General features: G+C 32.2%; 1 protein-coding gene across 2 annotated transcripts; it reads right to left on the bottom strand.

Moving 5' to 3' along the window:
* Positions 1 to 820: 820 nt before the first annotated feature.
* On the bottom strand, positions 821 to 16,268 carry LOC110613839 (paladin). Of its 2 annotated transcripts, XM_021755192.2 has the most exons (19): positions 15,472 to 16,267; positions 14,629 to 14,760; positions 13,847 to 13,918; positions 13,421 to 13,491; positions 13,234 to 13,333; positions 13,052 to 13,150; positions 10,978 to 11,104; positions 10,430 to 10,563; positions 10,271 to 10,330; positions 9,937 to 10,172; positions 8,518 to 8,947; positions 7,467 to 7,790; positions 4,326 to 4,928; positions 4,014 to 4,187; positions 3,347 to 3,577; positions 2,983 to 3,266; positions 1,761 to 2,045; positions 1,307 to 1,429; positions 821 to 1,061 (listed from the first exon to the last, which is right to left on the bottom strand). In XM_021755192.2, the coding sequence occupies exons 1-19, from the start codon at positions 15,619 to 15,621 to the stop codon at positions 929 to 931; spliced, it is 3,768 nt and encodes a 1,255-aa protein (XP_021610884.1). In that variant the 5' UTR covers positions 15,622 to 16,267; the 3' UTR covers positions 821 to 928. The 2 variants fall into 2 exon arrangements, with proteins under 2 accessions (XP_021610884.1, XP_043804477.1); XM_043948542.1 differs by lacking the exon at positions 4,326 to 4,928 and having other exon boundaries at positions 15,472 to 16,268.
* Between the last annotated feature and the right edge of the window lie 1,654 nt (positions 16,269 to 17,922).

The following is a 17,922-nucleotide window of genomic DNA, read 5'->3' on the forward strand; positions in this document are numbered from 1 at the left end:
CGAAAGAGGAAAAAAAAAAACAAAAGAGAGAGAGTAGGTGTAGAGTGTTACCATTTAGAGGAACAGACTGGACAGACAAAATTCGACTTGCTTAACCATATGATTAAAATGTTATTTTTTGTCCATAACAATAAATAATATTTAAAAATTGATTTAATTTTATCCGGAAAGAAATTCGTATCAGAATGATTTCAATTACATTATACCATCTTTTTGCTTTACAATTCTCCATTTGCCAATACATAAAGATTTCTTACATTATATCAAGATTTCTATACATAAAATTTTAATTTCAGGAAATTAATTTCTGCTAGCTTTTTGTTCCGAATAATAAAATGGTGGACATTTTACAATTGTGTCCATTTAATTTTCGCTCTTAGAATTAAATAATATACATGTAAAATTATTCTAATTAATTAATAACATAAAAATTACATTATTATAATTTGATCATTTGATGATGTAAATTTTGTATTACAAATATTAAAAATTTTAAAAAAATAATAATTAAATAAAATATATGAAATTTTATTTTATTTTATTTAAACCACGAATTTATATGTGCAAGGTACCTTAAAAAAAACTAGTCCTAAATAAACGGGCACCCTGACCCGAGACAGAAGTTAAATACTATTCATTCTTCCCCTACTTCCATCAAAATATCAGGAACAGATAGGTCAGCTTGGATCCTAGAACCTAAACTTGAATGACAGCCCCAAACCCAATTAAATTGAATTTTGGCTCTGAGATGAATCAAGTGAGCAAGTTCTATTGAGTTTAGAGCGACGCACGTGCACGCAAGCAACCAATGGGAACTGTGGAAGGCCAAATAAACACTAAGAGAGGCTATTAATGGAGAAGCTACAACAGGCAAAACTTGCTGTACACACTACATAGATACAATGAAGATTTGCTAACACGCTCAAAATTACTTATCGATCCTCAGGTTATTACAAAGATGTCCTAGTTCAGGTCTTGCACTCATCCAAGATGCGAATCTTGTTTCGGTTGGTTTAGCACAATAGAGGTATGATCTGAATGTTATGAGGAAGAAATATCGCCTGCAAATGGAAAAATAAAAATGGTTACCTGATTTTCGCTTTATTATGTGATAACAGAGACATATGCACAGTGATCTATATTTATAACAGCTATGAACTAGCAGAGCAGGCAGATGAAACGCCCATGAACTAACCTTAAAGCTTAGGACGAGCTAACTAGGATACTAGTTTGCTAGGGAAAGCATATGAATAACCTTATTAGCAAAAAAGAAGCAAGTTTTAATTGCCAAGGCCTGTGAACTAACCTTAAGGCTTTAATGCCCATATCCATGATGCATGCACGTTGCTCATCATCATCATCTGGATACTTACTGAGTTCCTTGCTGTAATATAGAATATCATCACGTAAATGCCCTGCACCCCCACACCTTTAAAACAGAGGAACAAACTCAGCACCAGAAGCTAAACCACATGAAGGTACAGATACGAGACAATATTAAAATAAAATAAGAAATTGAAAATCATATAAATTAAGAAAAATTGAAAATTTTCTAAGACATATTACTCTACTGAACACAAGAGGAGAAGAGGATAAATAGTGAGCCAGTTTTTCTTTCCTATGACATGAGAGTTCTCTGCCTTCATGTGAAAAATGCAGCTTTATGCTTTGACAGGTTTCAATATCATAGAAGCACTAATTTAGTTTTTTTTTTTTTTTTTTTTTTTTATTTTAAATGTAAAGAGATGAGAATTACATACTTGTCAATAATAATGTCAACATCTGCTTTGCTCTTTGGACCATATGTGAGAACTCTTGTAAGACTCAGTATGTCACGGTAATCACCCATCTTGAGTGTTTCTTCATCAGAGGATTGAGAAGGTAAGCTCCCTTCATGCACAGAAAATGACTCTGTACCAACTAATGTTTGTGGAATCTTCGCCACAAAGTTTGCCTCCGCGCCCAGTCTAATACAAATAACTGCCATTGCATAGGCCACACCGCCAAACCCCGTGTGTGAAACAAAAAGGTAACTCCCTTCGCAGCTACAAATAAAATTTATATTTAGAAAAACATTCCCAAAGGAAAAACTCATAATTATATAAATGATGAAAAGTTGAAAGTCCAAAATAATAAGATCCCACCCAATAGCGTAAAAGAAAATATTCAATTAGCAGGTATTCTCAAAGTTGCATATCCTTTTTACTATGAAAATGCAAAGGAAGGTAGAGGTTCCAGAGTGTTGTCTTGTTTAGAGAATACCTGCTCTTGGTAATGCAGACTACCAAAGTAAATTAATCCTTTAATGATGATGAATGCACAAACACTCACACATGATGACACGATGCATATTTGTTAGCAGTTGAAAATTTGGACAAACATGAAGTTAATTCAAAAAATGATCTTTGTTTCACTTCTTTGGAACAATTTGGTGCCAATGTGTTAATGTCCCTAAATAGAAAAGCCATTGTGCTCACTAATTTTCAGGTTGGTGCGACAAGATTTCTTAAAGATTTGTTAACAGCATACATCCAAGAAAGTAACAATCAGCCTAGAGAAGATCTAGACTTTTAGGCTTTCAGATATTATGAAAGCTTTTGGATGAGCAAGAACACAAGGAAAGAAAAGGACACAATTACCATTTCTCATACACAACCGGAGCGGTATGCTTTAAAGGAATGCCAATCTTTATTATCCGAAAAGAATACTGGAAAAGTTTATAGTTTGACAATAAAACTACTTTTGCCCTTGCAATTTATACAGGTTGATAAGGACAGTGAGAGAATGCGAAGATGGTGGTGCTAGGCTTCAGAGATTAAGACAAGCTGAAGGACAGGTATCAAAACCACATTCCAACTACCCTGATTATTCAAATGAAAAATAGTTGGCTGCTAGTTTAAAAGCAATATTTTTTTGTTCAATGGAAAAAGGAAAAAGAAAAAAGACATATTTAGGGCACAGAAGATAGAAATTGATACTCACTCATCTGCACAATACTGGATTGCATCAACATCAGAAGCTAAAGCCTCCCTCTCTCTAGTTAATGGTATCCTCCTATATGTTATATCATAACCCTCATCTCTTAGAGCAGCATAAACTTCAGCTGGTGTCTTCATATCATCTGCAAAGATGTTTTCCCAGTATCCTATGACACTAGACTGGTTTGTTGCTGGGTTATATTCTTCACGATGTAAAAGCATTCTCCCTCCAGACTCCCTCACCTCAGATACTATATCTTCTTTTAGTCGTGCCTCCATATGTTCCACCTATATAAGGTTATATGAAAAGGAAGTAAAGAGAACACACTTGGCATGGATAGGACAAACGTAGGTCAACAGAAACATACCACAGGACCAGTAATTCCAACATGCTTGAGTGTATCAACAGGTTTATGCAACTCCCTGAGGACAAATGGTGTGCCATTAATGTAAACAACTGCTTCTTCTCTGAGATCAGTCAATATCACTTTATGAGCAAATGATCCTTCTACCTTGGGCTTGGCACCCAAATATGCTAGCATCTCTTTAGCACCAGTAATTGTAGGGGTTGCCATGCTATACACAGGATATCCGTCCACCTGAAGCAAACAGAATTACTGGGTTCAAAACCAGTGCCGAAGTTCTATCATAATGCAAAATTTCTCCTTAGTGATTAGTCAAATCATCAGTTGTTCATGAAAAGCCTTGTGCATGTGCATACGACGCTAGCATGCACACAGAATGAGAAGCAAAAATAGAAATAGAATGAAAACTGGATAATTCAAATAAATCAAATGGAGTACCAAAAAAAAACCTTTCAGTCAGTGATCCATCATCATTTTCAGGCAAGGACGCAGAAATATTATGTATAAGACCAAGGAATACAACAGTAGGCACAGCTCCTACCAGTTTTATGTCCAAATTATATAATTAAGAATGGCAGAAAATATCAGATAAGCACATTAAGCTATCATATGCATGCAGATTTTCTCTATGGATCACAATTCCAAATAAACTGCTTGATACTACGCATACCTTGTAAACATGTGGTGCTCCATGAATTTGTATGTGACTGGAAGTCCTCTGACCAGGAAAGAAATACATTTTAAGTATAGAGCCAGTTCCTAAAACTGAACCATTGCGGGCCTTGATAGTGGCTTCCATTACTGCATCCCCATGCTGGGAGTCCTGTGGTGCTCTCAACTCTTCCTGCATTAAATAGGATTTGAAACACTATGTAAGTTTAAATAGTAATAAAATGAAAATCTACAACATCAAGACAAAAAAATTATATTAACATAGTAACAGTCCTGAAGTACTGAAACAGAAGGTGGATGAAAAATATACAGGTATAGTGAAAAACCGCCCAGGTCTTAGTCTTATGCTCCATTTCATGGCTTGGACCTCAGGTCTTTGATGCAACCAACTCTTAAATGTCATTCTCAATTCTCCTTGACCACAAAATCCATCAAATGCTTCACTTCCAAGATACGCTGCAAAAGCAATTAAACGGAAGTACCGTTCCAGATATTCAGCACCACGGTTCAAAGCCACTCTCCTCACTCTTGGCTCAACATGTTGTTGATTGACAACCTTTCTGTAATGCAGAACAGCTTGGCGAATATTCTGCAGTGCAGAGCATCTATCAATGGCAGCATCTAAGGCTTCTCGACATTCCACCCCATTCTCAAATAATCTTGTTATCTTCCACAACAATAGGATATCGTCAATGCCAAATGCACGACTCTGCTCTGTACCAGTTCTTACTCTGGTAATACTAGAGGGGGATGAGGCCGCATTGTCTCCAGTTTCTTCACCACTTGAGCTGCCACTATCCACCTCTTCACGGGTCACATCATCAGCTAGGATTCTGATCGGCCGCCCATAATCTATTCTAAGTTTTAGAAGGCAAGCAATTACAGTGCCAGTGGTTGTCCTTCCCCTCCCCATCTGAAAGGATTGCAGACGGCCATTCAGGTGAAAATAAGAAAATAAAGAAAAACTTCAACACAAGAGAAGACGGCACGCTTTTTATAAACTAGTATTAGTTAACGTGCTTTGCATGTTATTAATACTCCTTCTTTGTACTCCTAAGTTTTTATATATCTATATCTATTATATTTTTTATATAAAATCATTTTAAATACTAATTGGTATTATATATAATAGAAAAACATAATTGATAAAATATAGGCATTAATACAAAATAATGTAAAATCTTAATTAATTCAAACCTTTTGTGAACATTAAAATAAATAGTAGGATTGTTCTTTCCAAATGAATATTTAAATATATCAACTTTAAATATAGTGCTTTCAATTTTTATTTTTTATAAAAAATAAATTGTTATAAAATTTATAATAATGAAACAAATATAAAATATATGAAAATAATTTATAACAAAATATAATATTTATCTTGAAATTAGCTAATATTAATTTTTTAATTGGCTGAATCAATTTTAAAATTATGTAACCAAACCAACAATAAAATTTAGTAGTTTTATATTTTTTTTTTGTCAAAATTACAAATTATCGATAAAAATAATTTATGCATTGATTATTATTATTTTTTCCATATTAATAATGTCATCTACAAATTAACTACAAAAGTATAAACAAAAGGAAACCATGTTGAAAATAATTAATATTTATAAATTAAAACATTATGTAAAAAATTCTTAGAATAAAGAGATGTACAAAAAATAATAAAAATAATAAATAAAACTATCCTAATTATCTTGAAACTTAATTTAACACATTAAAAATAATTTGTACGAATATAAACTAACTTTTTTATGACTCTTTTAAATATATAAAAAAATTAATTATATTATCCTATTTTTTTCTAAAAAAATAAGATTAATATTATCAAATTTATTTGATTTTGATATATATATGTATTAAAATTTTAGTTTATTATCTTATAATTATCATCTTATAAATTTAAACTTTTTATTTTATAATTTAATGTTATAACTATTATTTTAATATTTTAATATTTTTAAATAAATATAAAATTATCATTATCATTTAAATAAGTTATATTATCACTTTATTATCCTTATAATCAATATTTTAAATTAAAACACTTAACTATCAATTTAATATTACCAAAATAAAAATTTATTTTAAAGATCTTGTCTCAAATGATCTATTTTACTATTTACATATTTTTTAAAATTAAAATAATTATTTACCAACTTTAAATTAATTTAGATAATAAAATTATTATTCACTTCAAATTTTCAATATAATGGTTAATAATATAAACAACAACTTATTATCTTATAACATAATATTACTAAATTCATTAATATTTTATAATTAACAATATATGCATATAATTAAGTTTTAGAAAATATTAAAATATTAACATTTAAAATTAAGTTAATTTAAAACTATAATCTATCACTGTAATGATTTATTTTTCTTTATAATTTTGAGTTAATTTTTTATTATTTTTCAGAATTCATCAATATCTAAATGTGTTGTTTTGATAATTTTATATCAAAATTTTGATTTTTTAATATTTATATATATATATATATCATAATTTACATATTTATTTATTTAATTTAAATAAATTGAGATAATAAAAATTATTGTCACTTTAAAATTTAAATATAATTATAAATAATTAAAGCAAAAACTTATTATATGATAATTTTATATAATTAAAATTATTAATCTTTTATAATTACATAAAGAAGTTTTTAGATTTTTTATATATATATAGTTGATAGTTGATTTTTAAAATTATTATAATCAGTTTAATTATTATCTTATAATTTTAATTTTATAAATTTAGACTTATTATCTAATAATTTAATATTCTTAATTAAAAATTAGTTTGTCATTATTCGAGTTATATTATCATTTATTATCCTATAATTTTTAATATTCAAATTTGAATGTTTTTACTATTCATGTATATCCTAAAATTTATATACTAATTCTAAATTAATTTTGATAATAACAATTATTTTACTTTAAAAATAAAATATAATTGTTATAATTAAAAGCTTATCTAATAATTTTATATTATCAAAACTATTAATTTTTATATTCTTTTTTATAATTAATTAATAGTTTATTTCAATTTTTGATATAATTATAAATAATTAGAAGGACCACTTATTATCGAAGAATTTAATATTAATAAAATTTTATTTTATATTATTTTTTTAATTATTTAATATTTAAATGTAAATCTAATAATACGACGTATGATAATTATTTTAATATTTTTAATTATTATTTTAATAATCTTATCTAAAAAATTAATTTAAACATTGCCAAAATTATTAATTTTTAATAATTATCAAATAAAATTAATTAAACTCATAAACAATAAATTTAAACAGGCATTAATTTTAAATGATAAATATCTAAAACCATTTTAGGAAATTATTTAAATAATAAAACAATTATTTATGATCTATAGACACACATATAACAGTGGCAGTGAAAACAGTAAAACTTTTACCTGGCAATTGAAAACAAAAGAAGTATCCTTGGAAGCAGAGGCAATATTTGCTGCCAATGTGTCAAAGTCAGAACTTTTGGGAGCTTTTCCATCAGTGATTGGCACACGTGCATACTTAATGGGAAACCCATCAGCCTCTAGGCATTTGAAGACCTCAAGTGGGGTCTTAACAGAATCAGAATTCACATGCTCCCACGCATCAAAAATTTGCCCATCATCTGTTTCATGAATGACCATGATTGCACCTCCATAGCGTTCAGCTTCTCGTAAGATATCTTCCTTTAATCGAGCTTCCATTCTCTCTACTCTCTCACGATCAATTCCCTGAATGCATGAATCATAATCTTAGCTTCACCAACTTGCAAATTTCAAGAAACAATCACACTTAAAAGTCAGCAACGCTCATGCAGATGGCCAATTTTCTATACAAGTGCCCTAGACATGTCATACACAATATCTTCCATCCCCAAGAAAGGTAATGCACAACAAGACATCCCCAAAATATGAACATAAGTTACTTCATTTTGATATGAGCAGCTTTTCAAACAATTTCGAGAAGAGAGAGTTTAGCAATCATTCAGTACTCATCCAATTTTAATTGGTGGAGGCTCACCATTGGGCTCCACAAAATGTGAAGAGATTATGGTATATGCACAGGGATGGGAGGTAACGTGATTATCTTGGTACAGTGATAAGATGTGGTATAAGTGTGATTTGCCTTTTATCTTGTCCATGATAACCAGGATAAGGTCTACAAGTAATAATTCATAGTCCTAAATCATAAAGTGCCAAACAGTCAGCTCATGGTATTATAGGTAATAAGGCTACCACATTTTCAGACAGTTTACAAGGTTTCTTTTCCCCTTTGTTTAGCAACATTTCTTCATCCATTATATGTTAGTGATCATGGTTATTTTTAGTGTCGTCATATAGCAGATGGAAGATTAAAAAGTGAAGTGTCAAATGACTATTAAACTCTCAGCCACATGCACCTGCAATTTACCTGCAACAAAGACTAACTTTGTATGAATAGGAAAACAATAATCTTTACCGTGTACTCCAGCATATTCTTGTATGGTCTTTCAACTTCACGGAGCACAAATGGTTTTCCGTTGATGTAGATAACAGGTTCTTCTCTCATATTGTGCCAAAAAATAGGGCAACCTTCCTTAGAGCTTCCAATCCTTTGAATTACAGAGAGAATACCATCTATAGTTGGATTTGCAACTCCATAAACAGGAAACCCAGGAACTTCTCTGAAATTAGGTGCACCCTCCACTCTCTCCGGTAAACTGGCGTTTTGACAACCAGGACAATGGTCACTCTTTAGAACGGTGAGACTTCCTAGAACTTCCCCATTTCTTAAAGCAGCAACTACACCCATCTCATGAGGACGGCCATCAGTAGATTCAGCGATCTTCATCAGAGATGGCTTCAAACTTGCATATCCAAGTGCACCCATTGGATCTCTCCTGAGCAACCTGCAAAGAGAAAAATTGCAACAAAATAATTTACCTGTGTTCTGTGGTTTAAGGACATGACTAACAGATATAGACCCATTGTTTTTAGATGGACAAGTGTGTTGAACAAAAAAACTGTCAAAACTTTAGGCAGGCATGCGGCAAACATACAATTTAGAAATATATATTTAACCATGAATGAATTTGCTTGCCTAGGGAAAACCATGGATAGTGAAGAAAACATAACAATATCTTTCTCAAGAACACGCTCAAGATAATACAGCATCACCCTGATCATCAGAAAAGAAGGAAATACTCTCATGATCATCTTTAAGTGCTCAACACTACAGTATTCCAATTGGAGGTCTCAAAGAAACCTTAATCCATACTGCATGCAGACAATAAATATGCATATCTGCATAAGCAGGACCAAAAATTTTAGCAATATAATGAAAATCCATAAATTCTAAATTACACCAAGGTGCAAGACAAATATAACCATTTGGTGCCACATTCCAAAAATCAACCTCAATTCCCTGCTCTTAGAGGATATTAAAATGAGCAAAAAGGAAAAAAAGAAAAGAAAAAAAATAAAAGAGGAGAAGGAAAAGAAAAATCCAGACAGCACAAGTGCACAACTAAACATCAAGGGTGATGTGGAACCTGTGCACGCATCAAAGGGCCTAAGAGGAGTCCAATCTTGGGTCCACCCATGAAGCCATGGTTCTAAACTGGTGCTGATCAGCCTCCCTCCAGCTATAGAATAGCAGAGGAGTTGGACCATCAAAAAACACCTTAACAAATCATGCAGTCTCATCATTAACCTAAACAGTCACTATGAAAACCTAAAGGAGGGAAAAAGCATCAGATATTTGTACAACTTAGCATGGCTCTGATGAATTCTATCCGTGAGTTAAAAGTCGCTTAATAGATTTAATGAATTAGAAATCCAAAAATCCACACTTATACAACTACTAATTAAAAAGTAACACTACTACATATTTACTTACCTCCGAATTATGCTATACAGCTCAGGCCGTGCTCTCATCCAGTCAGCAAAACTGCTATGGACAAAAGAACTAGATCGGAGGGCATCTCTCTCTGAATGAATATATACAGCAAAGCATATCAGAAAGTAATATCTTTCCAAGTATTCCACAAAAAATGAAAGTGAAGCCTCTCTCTTCATCTCATCAGGTTGACGAAGAATGCTATTGCGGTAATTGGCAATTGCTTCACGCAAGTTCTGCCATGAAAACACGTAATTAAGTTAAAAAAGAAAAAAAATACACATATCTTATAGGTCTATATCTGAATAGATGATGACAAATTTAAGAGCCATACCTGCATGGACGCACACTTATCAATGACTTTATCCACTTGTCTTTTGCCTTCAACACCACCCTAAAGGCATGACAATCATTCATAAAATCTCAAGATTACCAAGTTTGCAAGTTGAAAATTAAGAGAGGAAAATGATCAACAAGAACTGATATTAAATACCTCTAAAACCCTGGTCAAGCTTCTTATGACTGCATATTCTCCTCTACGAATTGCCTCCTCTGAGTTTGGCAAATTGTCAGCAACAGTAGAACCAGCATCAAAAACTCTCCCTATTGAATTGCTTCTTGGAATACCTATTTATGTGAAATAATAAATACAACGACAAACATTATCATGCTTAGAACACTTCCTTACACTCAATCTCAGATAGAAATTAAAAAGAACAGTTAATTTTGAAAGACCCAAATTCTTATTTCCAATAGCAATAACAGCTAATCCTTAATCCCAAACTAGCAATTCAAATTTTCTTAGTTTTCAAGTTAACCTGAAAAAGAAAAAAAATCATATTTTGTTCTAATGAAACAAGGAAAACTGCACAAATTCTTAATTTCAACATTTTTTATTTTAGTTATAGTCCCACACTAAAGTCTTTTGGGTTGGTGGTGGGGAGGGGGTGATGAATTCAAATGGTCCTAATTCATGCTGACAAAAATACCGAACCTATTGAACCTGTAAAAAAAAAGGAGCAGGGAAAGTAACAATCTTACCTGAAGCTCCAATTCGGTTGAGGTAAACCAAAGTTGCTATGACCATCCCAGTCGTTGTTCGTCCACGTCCCATTTGACAATTAAATATGATTTCTGTATTCAAGTTTGCCCTATAAATTTTATCAACCTGAATGCATAAAGCAAAGAGTAGTATAACAGTATTAGAAAATGGGTTTCACATGGATCATGAATGCTTATCCCATTCTGCAGCTCTAGCACCACCAAAAATATGTCAAATCACACTCTTTGATGCACAAATGTTAAACTGCATTAAGACACATGCATAACCTAAATCGCAGAAAGTCCTAAGGCGCCCGCAACAAATGTTTAAACAAGTTACAGAATCTGTTTTAAATGGACATAAAAAAATTTGAAGAAGTCACATTGAAAATCCTCCTTCCTACTAGGCATGCATTTGTGGCTATTCTATGGCAGTTCAGGCTAATTGCAGAATTGAATTTCAAAGAGCACTTGTAATGACTATAATCACCATTTTTATTAAAGATACAAATCAATAGAATATAGAAAAGAGAATCTGTGACCTCTCTGCCACACATTGATATTGATCACTAAACACCTTTAGACAATTTCACAAATTTATGACCCATACGAATTTCTTGATATTGATTCCAGCAACAGCACATTTCAAAAGAAATCCTGTCATTTGTCTCTCCAATAGGCATTTTGAAGGCAAGGCACTCTGTATCAGTGTTACCTAGTTCATAGTTTGCTTTGGTCCACAGGACAGATATGGGTACAAGATACGGTACTTTCCCAATACCCCAATACAGGATACCTGGGGGAAGGCAGGGTTGGAACACCATTTGGGGTCGTGGTACAGTGAGTAGATTACATTAAATAGGATCGTTAGTTTAAAATATATATATATATATATATATATAAGAAATTAGTCAAGCAATAGGCTGTAAAACATTTGTGTCTTTAAAAAGAAAAAGTAGCAGAGTACAATTTAAATAGGAAAACAGTTATATAAAAAGGAACCTATTCCAATTAAATAATCTTTATAGATTAACATGGGTTGTTCTAGGGTAACTAAATACCAAAAATCATTAGTTAATTTCCTATTTAAATAAAATCACTATGTTTTTTTGTCCAAGAAATAAAATCAGTATATTGAAGAGATAAAAATCTGTTTGGTAATTTTCAACTTTGGGTATGCAAATGTACCACATTTTGGATCATGCATTCTGGAAGGCCATTCGGAGGGGGCGACCATGCATTCCTGAATACCATTCAGGGGGGGGGGGGGGGGAGGGTACCAACATGTTAAATAACATTGCTCTATATTCTATCATATTACATTTCTTTTAAAGTAGTTCATGGAATCTTACAATCCTTTTATCTTTGTTGAATCCCACATCGGTCGTGGAAAGGGGTAATGTGCCCCTTATATGGGCCATAGGCACTCCTCCCCCTTGAGCTAGCTTTTGGGGTGAGTTAGGCCTGACCCAAATTTAACATGGTATCAGAGCCTCCCTATCCGATGTTGGGCGCCCCAAAAATGTGTCATGCACCAGTAAAAATTCTGGGCGTGAGGGGGTGTGTTGAACCCCACGTTGGTTGTGTAAAGGGGTAATGTGCCCCTTATATGGGCCATAGGTACTCCTCCCTTTGAGCTAACTTTTGGGGTGAGTTAGGCCTGGCCCAAATTTAACTTGGTATCAGAGCCCCCACCGATGTTGGGCCTCCCATAAATATGTCACGCACCATTAAAAAATTCTGGACGTGAGGGGGTGTGTTGAATCCCACATCGGTTGTGGAAAGGGGTAATGTGCCCCTTATATGGGCCATCGGCACTCCTCCCCTTGAGCTAACTTTTGGGGTGAGTTAGGCCTAACCCAAATTTAACAATCTTCATTGTAAAGACAAGGGTAAAAATGGAAAAGAAACTGTTGCTCTATGGCAGAACGCTAAAAGTTCAGAATGTGATAAAGTGCTGTACATGCAATCAACAAGTGTAGTTACTCAAATAGGAATGAGATATGATTTCTCATGCAAATAAGCAAATTCTTTAATCAGGATTTTAATGTAAGATTTGAAACATGAAACTCACTAAGATATCAAAATCCTGCTCCTCCGGTGATTTTTCATCAGTTATAGGAACACGTTCATAGTCAAAAAGGTATCCCTCCAATTGCAGTTCCTCATTTGCCTACACCAAGGAATCAAGTTAGGGAACTTGGTAGATTAATCATCTCACCATTTCATAAACCGAACGAGATCTTTTGATCATGCCTCTAGTGGTGTCTTCACAGAATCACGTGACACTGGTTCCCATTGGTCCACCATCTGACCATCTGGTAGTTCATCAGTGACAAGTATTTTATTTCCATATCTGCTACAAGAAAAACAATTGATTGTAAAACACATAGCATTCACAGGGATACCAAAGATAAACACAGAATTCTACTAAAGAAAGCACCTTGCAGCTTCCAGCAGGATATCTTCTTTTAATCGAGCCTCCATTTGTTCAACCCTAGATCTGTTGATTCCCTAATCCAATATAAAAAGTTTCTATCAAGCATACAATAAAAAATGTAAATTATCATCAGCGACATATATACACACATACAGATGTTTGCATTAATCAAACGAAAATATTATATTTGCAAAACCGCAAGATCAATCCAAAATTAAATATGAAAGAAAGACTCTCCAAACTACCCCATAGTCAACTCAAGCCACAACAGGAGATGGACATAAACTTTGTCAACTGTAACATCCATATAGTTGGGACACACTTTGACAACTCAGGACTTCTCAAACTTGCGTAAATATACAAGAGCTGGAATGCATAAGGAACTGAGACAAACACGCATAAAAAGTAAATTACTTACAGATAACATACCGTATATTCAAGATTGGAGAAGGGCCTTTCTACATCACGCAAGACAAAAGGGCGTCCATTAACGTATACCACCTGTTCAAAGTTTGCCAGGGCAGGGGGTGCAGAGAGACAGAGAGAGAGTTGAGAAATATGAATCCAATATCTAAAAATAATCATGTTATGTTAACAATATGTCAAAGAATCCAGCAGTTGTTAGCATAGTAAAGGCATAGCATTTTTGTTTGCACGGAATTTATATTGAGTAATCCAGTAAAAGAGTTCATCAAGAATATTGTATATTTTCATATTGACAAGCACAGTCTATGCAATCCCAATGGTTCAGGAATGAATCAAAGAAAAACATTGCACTGTTTTCACATGCTAATGGCTCCGAATTAGAATTTAGAAATGCTTCCTCAAAGGATTGATAGAAGATAATAATACCACTCAATACAAATTATTTGAAATTGAGCAACTTTTTTGTTGCAAGGACAAGTAGAAAAAGATCTTATTTGCTTAGTTTTATGATATCATATGATATTCATGATAATGAAATCATTAGGATGCGAGAGTTGGAGTGGAAATGGAAACTCAGATGGATTGATTATAGTATACCATTAAAAAAGTAAATGACCAAGATGAGCAGTTTTGGGAATTGAATGATTATTCATATGGAAAATCGATATGTGAACAACACAGACAGCTTATTACAATAATGGATAGGACAAAACCAATTAAGGCGTGGCTTCAAGATAGCTTACTTATATATACAACAGAACATGCATGCCGACAAATAGCCTTACCGGTTCCTCGCGAAGGTTAAACCAAAGAACTTGTGCCCGCTTCCCATCTTTTTGGGCCCCAATATGCTTAAGAACATTGCGAATTCCCTCAGTTGTTGGAATTGCAACACCATGCACAGGCAATGAATCAGCCTGTTATAGAAACCACCAATAAGGAAAGAGAGAATCAAAACAAAACAAAATAAAACTATTTAAATTAGATCTGAACTAAACTAGTAATATGTATCCTATAACAAAGTTAGACATATTCATAAAACATCTCCTAAAAGGGACTTAAGAGCACAAGCACAAGTACACATATATGCATAAATCTCCATCAACAAGTAGTTCACAGATTACATCCACAAAAAATACCCATACGCATTCAGCAAAATATTGTACTTGTCATCTCAAGTTGTAAATTTGACCAATATTATAATTAACTATGATTCCTTTAGTAGAAAAAACCAGGAGCTATTCTCACCTAATAAGGAAGTCAAAGAAAGTGAAATAAACATAGATGTCCAGAGTGGCTAATTGGGGCAAATAGTAAAGTAATTGGCAAGCGCATAACATGTTTTCCATTACAGCCATTATATTTTGTAAATTCCATTCAAGGAGAAATTTTTTCTATGTACAATGGCTTTATAGATGCCACTATGATCAATGTTACACATCTAATCGTTGTGTACAACAATTGTATGGAATAATTATTCGCATTCAAGACGTTTGTTTCCAATCGAGAATGAGTGTAATTTTGCACACAAATCTGCCCTGATAAACAAAATAAAGGCAAATGCAATGCGTAGATTTGGCAATCTTGATTTTCCGCAATAAAAAAAAAGTGCAAAAAAAAAAAAGAACCTGCCGGTAATTGGGTGCGCCATCGATCTGAGGAGTTAGTCGCTTGTTTTGACAGCCAGGGAAATGGTCGCTCTTTAGAATGGTTTTCTTTCCCAGCACTGATCCACCTCTGAGCTTCATCACCTGCTCCAATTCCTTAGGTAACGACATGGCTCCTCCTCCTTCTTATAGTGCCTAGCCTTTATAATTCTAATTTCTTTCCTTTTTTTTTAATCCTAGCTACTGGTACAAACAATTATTCACTATTATGCACTGCAAAAAGAAATTCACAATTTTCACAAATCCAAAATTCACCCACTCTCTGATTCTACTTTCTTCTACACTAGCTCAATCAAGATTTAAAATTTATGTTATGTGTATATCCAGAGCCTTCAATGCTACATGCAAATGTATAATCAAGCAAGCAAATGATTGTTCAAAGCTGAAGAAGGAAAAAATAAAAATAAAAATAAAAAGGAAAACGATTGTGATTTGTGATTGGGTTTAGCGAAAATAAAAGAGGAAATATTTGCAGAGTGAGGGATAAGAGAAAGGGATAGAGATAGAGATGGATGGTGGATGGATGTTATAAAGCCCAGCAAGCAACAAACTTTTATTTGGGTCTGGTCTGGTCTGGAGCTTGGAGGCATGTGAAATTCTTATATAAAATTTTTTTTTCACTTTGTTTAGTGTGAAAGGTGGTGGGGTAGCGAGGTGCAAACACTGCAGTAATATTCCTTCATCCTCCAGCTCCAGGGTTTCATTTCATCGTCGTCTCTTCTCTTCTCTCCTCCCCTCTCCTCTGCCTTGCCTGACAGTGAAACGTGGAAGGCGTGTCGTATTTTAATACTGAGTTTCGATTTCTCTTTTTTATTTTTTTTATTTTTTTATTATTTTTTTTGGTTTTGTTTTATGACTTTTGTTTGGTGGACAGGCGAAGTGGATATTCTTTTCTGTTGGCCGTGGATGCCCTTCCGCTAACTGGGCTTCCTTTCCGCCCCTTGGATGTTCTTTTTGTTAACCTTACTCTCATATTGAAAAAGTAATATTTCATAAATATAACCAAAATTAGTTTTACATGGTTTAATGAAATTAATCATTTATTTAAAAAAAAAATGAAATTGTCTTTATTTTTCAAAATCATTAATTATTTAAACTATTAATTACTTATTAATTTCAATGGTTTAATGTATTAATAATATATGACATTACTAAAATGTCATTTTATTTAATCAGTTAATTCAATTTTCTGACTTAATTATTGAGCCTTTCTAACTTTAAAAATCATAATTATTTAAATTTGTATTTTTTAAATAATTCATGTAATTTTAAAATTACAATTTAGAAATATGTAGTTTGATTAATTATTTTTTTGAAAATATATGAATCAAAGTAGTTAATTTAGTAAAATTTATGAATTAAAATAAATTTTCTAATATAAAATATGCTCAGTATATTTAAATAATTGTTTTAATTGTACTGTTAGTAATTTTTAAATTATATAAAATGAAATCAAATATATCTTTCAAACTTTTTAGCACGTGCGAAATTCATTTTCAATCTTTGGATGGCTTGGCTTGTAGGCCCAGCAATGCAAACCAATTAGTACATGACCATGAGTCGTCTCTGGATGGCTTGCCTTGTACTTTTTTAAGATTTCGTCCTCAATTATTATTGCTCATTTCGTATAATTTATTTTATTAAAAAAAATAATTAAATAATTTTTTATAAAATTATAAAAAAATTAAAGAATTAAACTTCTTTATTTCAACTAAAAAATTATTAGAAAAAAATAATTTATTTAAATGTTATTAATTTTTTATTCCAAACGAAGTTTAGTAATTTTTTTTTTGTAAGTATAAAATTTGGGATGTAGAATTCGAATGTGAATTTATTATATTTTTAATTTTGTTTATTGATAAGTTTTTTTATTAGAACAAAAAAAGAATGAGATTTTTTAAAAAAGAAAAAATCTGAGTGGTGATTCTTGAAACTTGCATGATGGGCAAAGTCACAAAATAAAATATAAATTTAGATTTTTATAACGTTAAAAATGTTCTTTAACGAGTAGCAGAATCGATTGTTAGTTGTTACAGCAAACAACGCGTAACAAGTAGAAACCTTACATGATCGTCTGATTCACGCGTGATCCACGTGAATGGAGAGTGTGCACTATTTCATTAAGATATTAAAATTATTTAATGTGACGAAGCCAAATGCGATGAAAGTACAAAAATGTAACGTCTTCCTGATTATAAATGTTTTTTTTCCTTTTAAATTTCAATTTTTTCATGAGAAAACATAATAATGGTTTATTTTATTTTAAAACCTAAAATTTAAAATATTTATTTTTCAAAAAATTATATAATTAAATTATTTGTACTGGCCAATTACGATTAGTAAATCAGTATGAAAAGAGTCAAAATTATCTGAAATATTAACAAATCACAATATTTAAACGTATATTTTTAA

Source organism: Manihot esculenta, chromosome 1 (assembly GCF_001659605.2).
Source record: "Manihot esculenta cultivar AM560-2 chromosome 1, M.esculenta_v8, whole genome shotgun sequence".
Lineage (NCBI taxonomy): Eukaryota > Viridiplantae > Streptophyta > Magnoliopsida > Malpighiales > Euphorbiaceae > Manihot > Manihot esculenta.

What these genes read in the sequence shown, in the direction of transcription:
- LOC110613839 (XM_021755192.2), bottom strand. Translation starts at nt 15,621, where the DNA reads ATGTCGTTACCTAAGGAATTGGAGCAGGTGATGAAGCTCAGAGGTGGA. An exon ending in TCTCCAATCTTGAATATACG is followed by an intron (nt 13,492 to 13,846) that starts GTATGTTATCTG and finishes ATATTGGATTAG; the next exon opens with GGAATCAACAGATCTAGGGT. An exon ending in CAACCGAATTGGAGCTTCAG is followed by an intron (nt 10,564 to 10,977) that starts GTAAGATTGTTA and finishes TCACATAAATAG; the next exon opens with GTATTCCAAGAAGCAATTCA.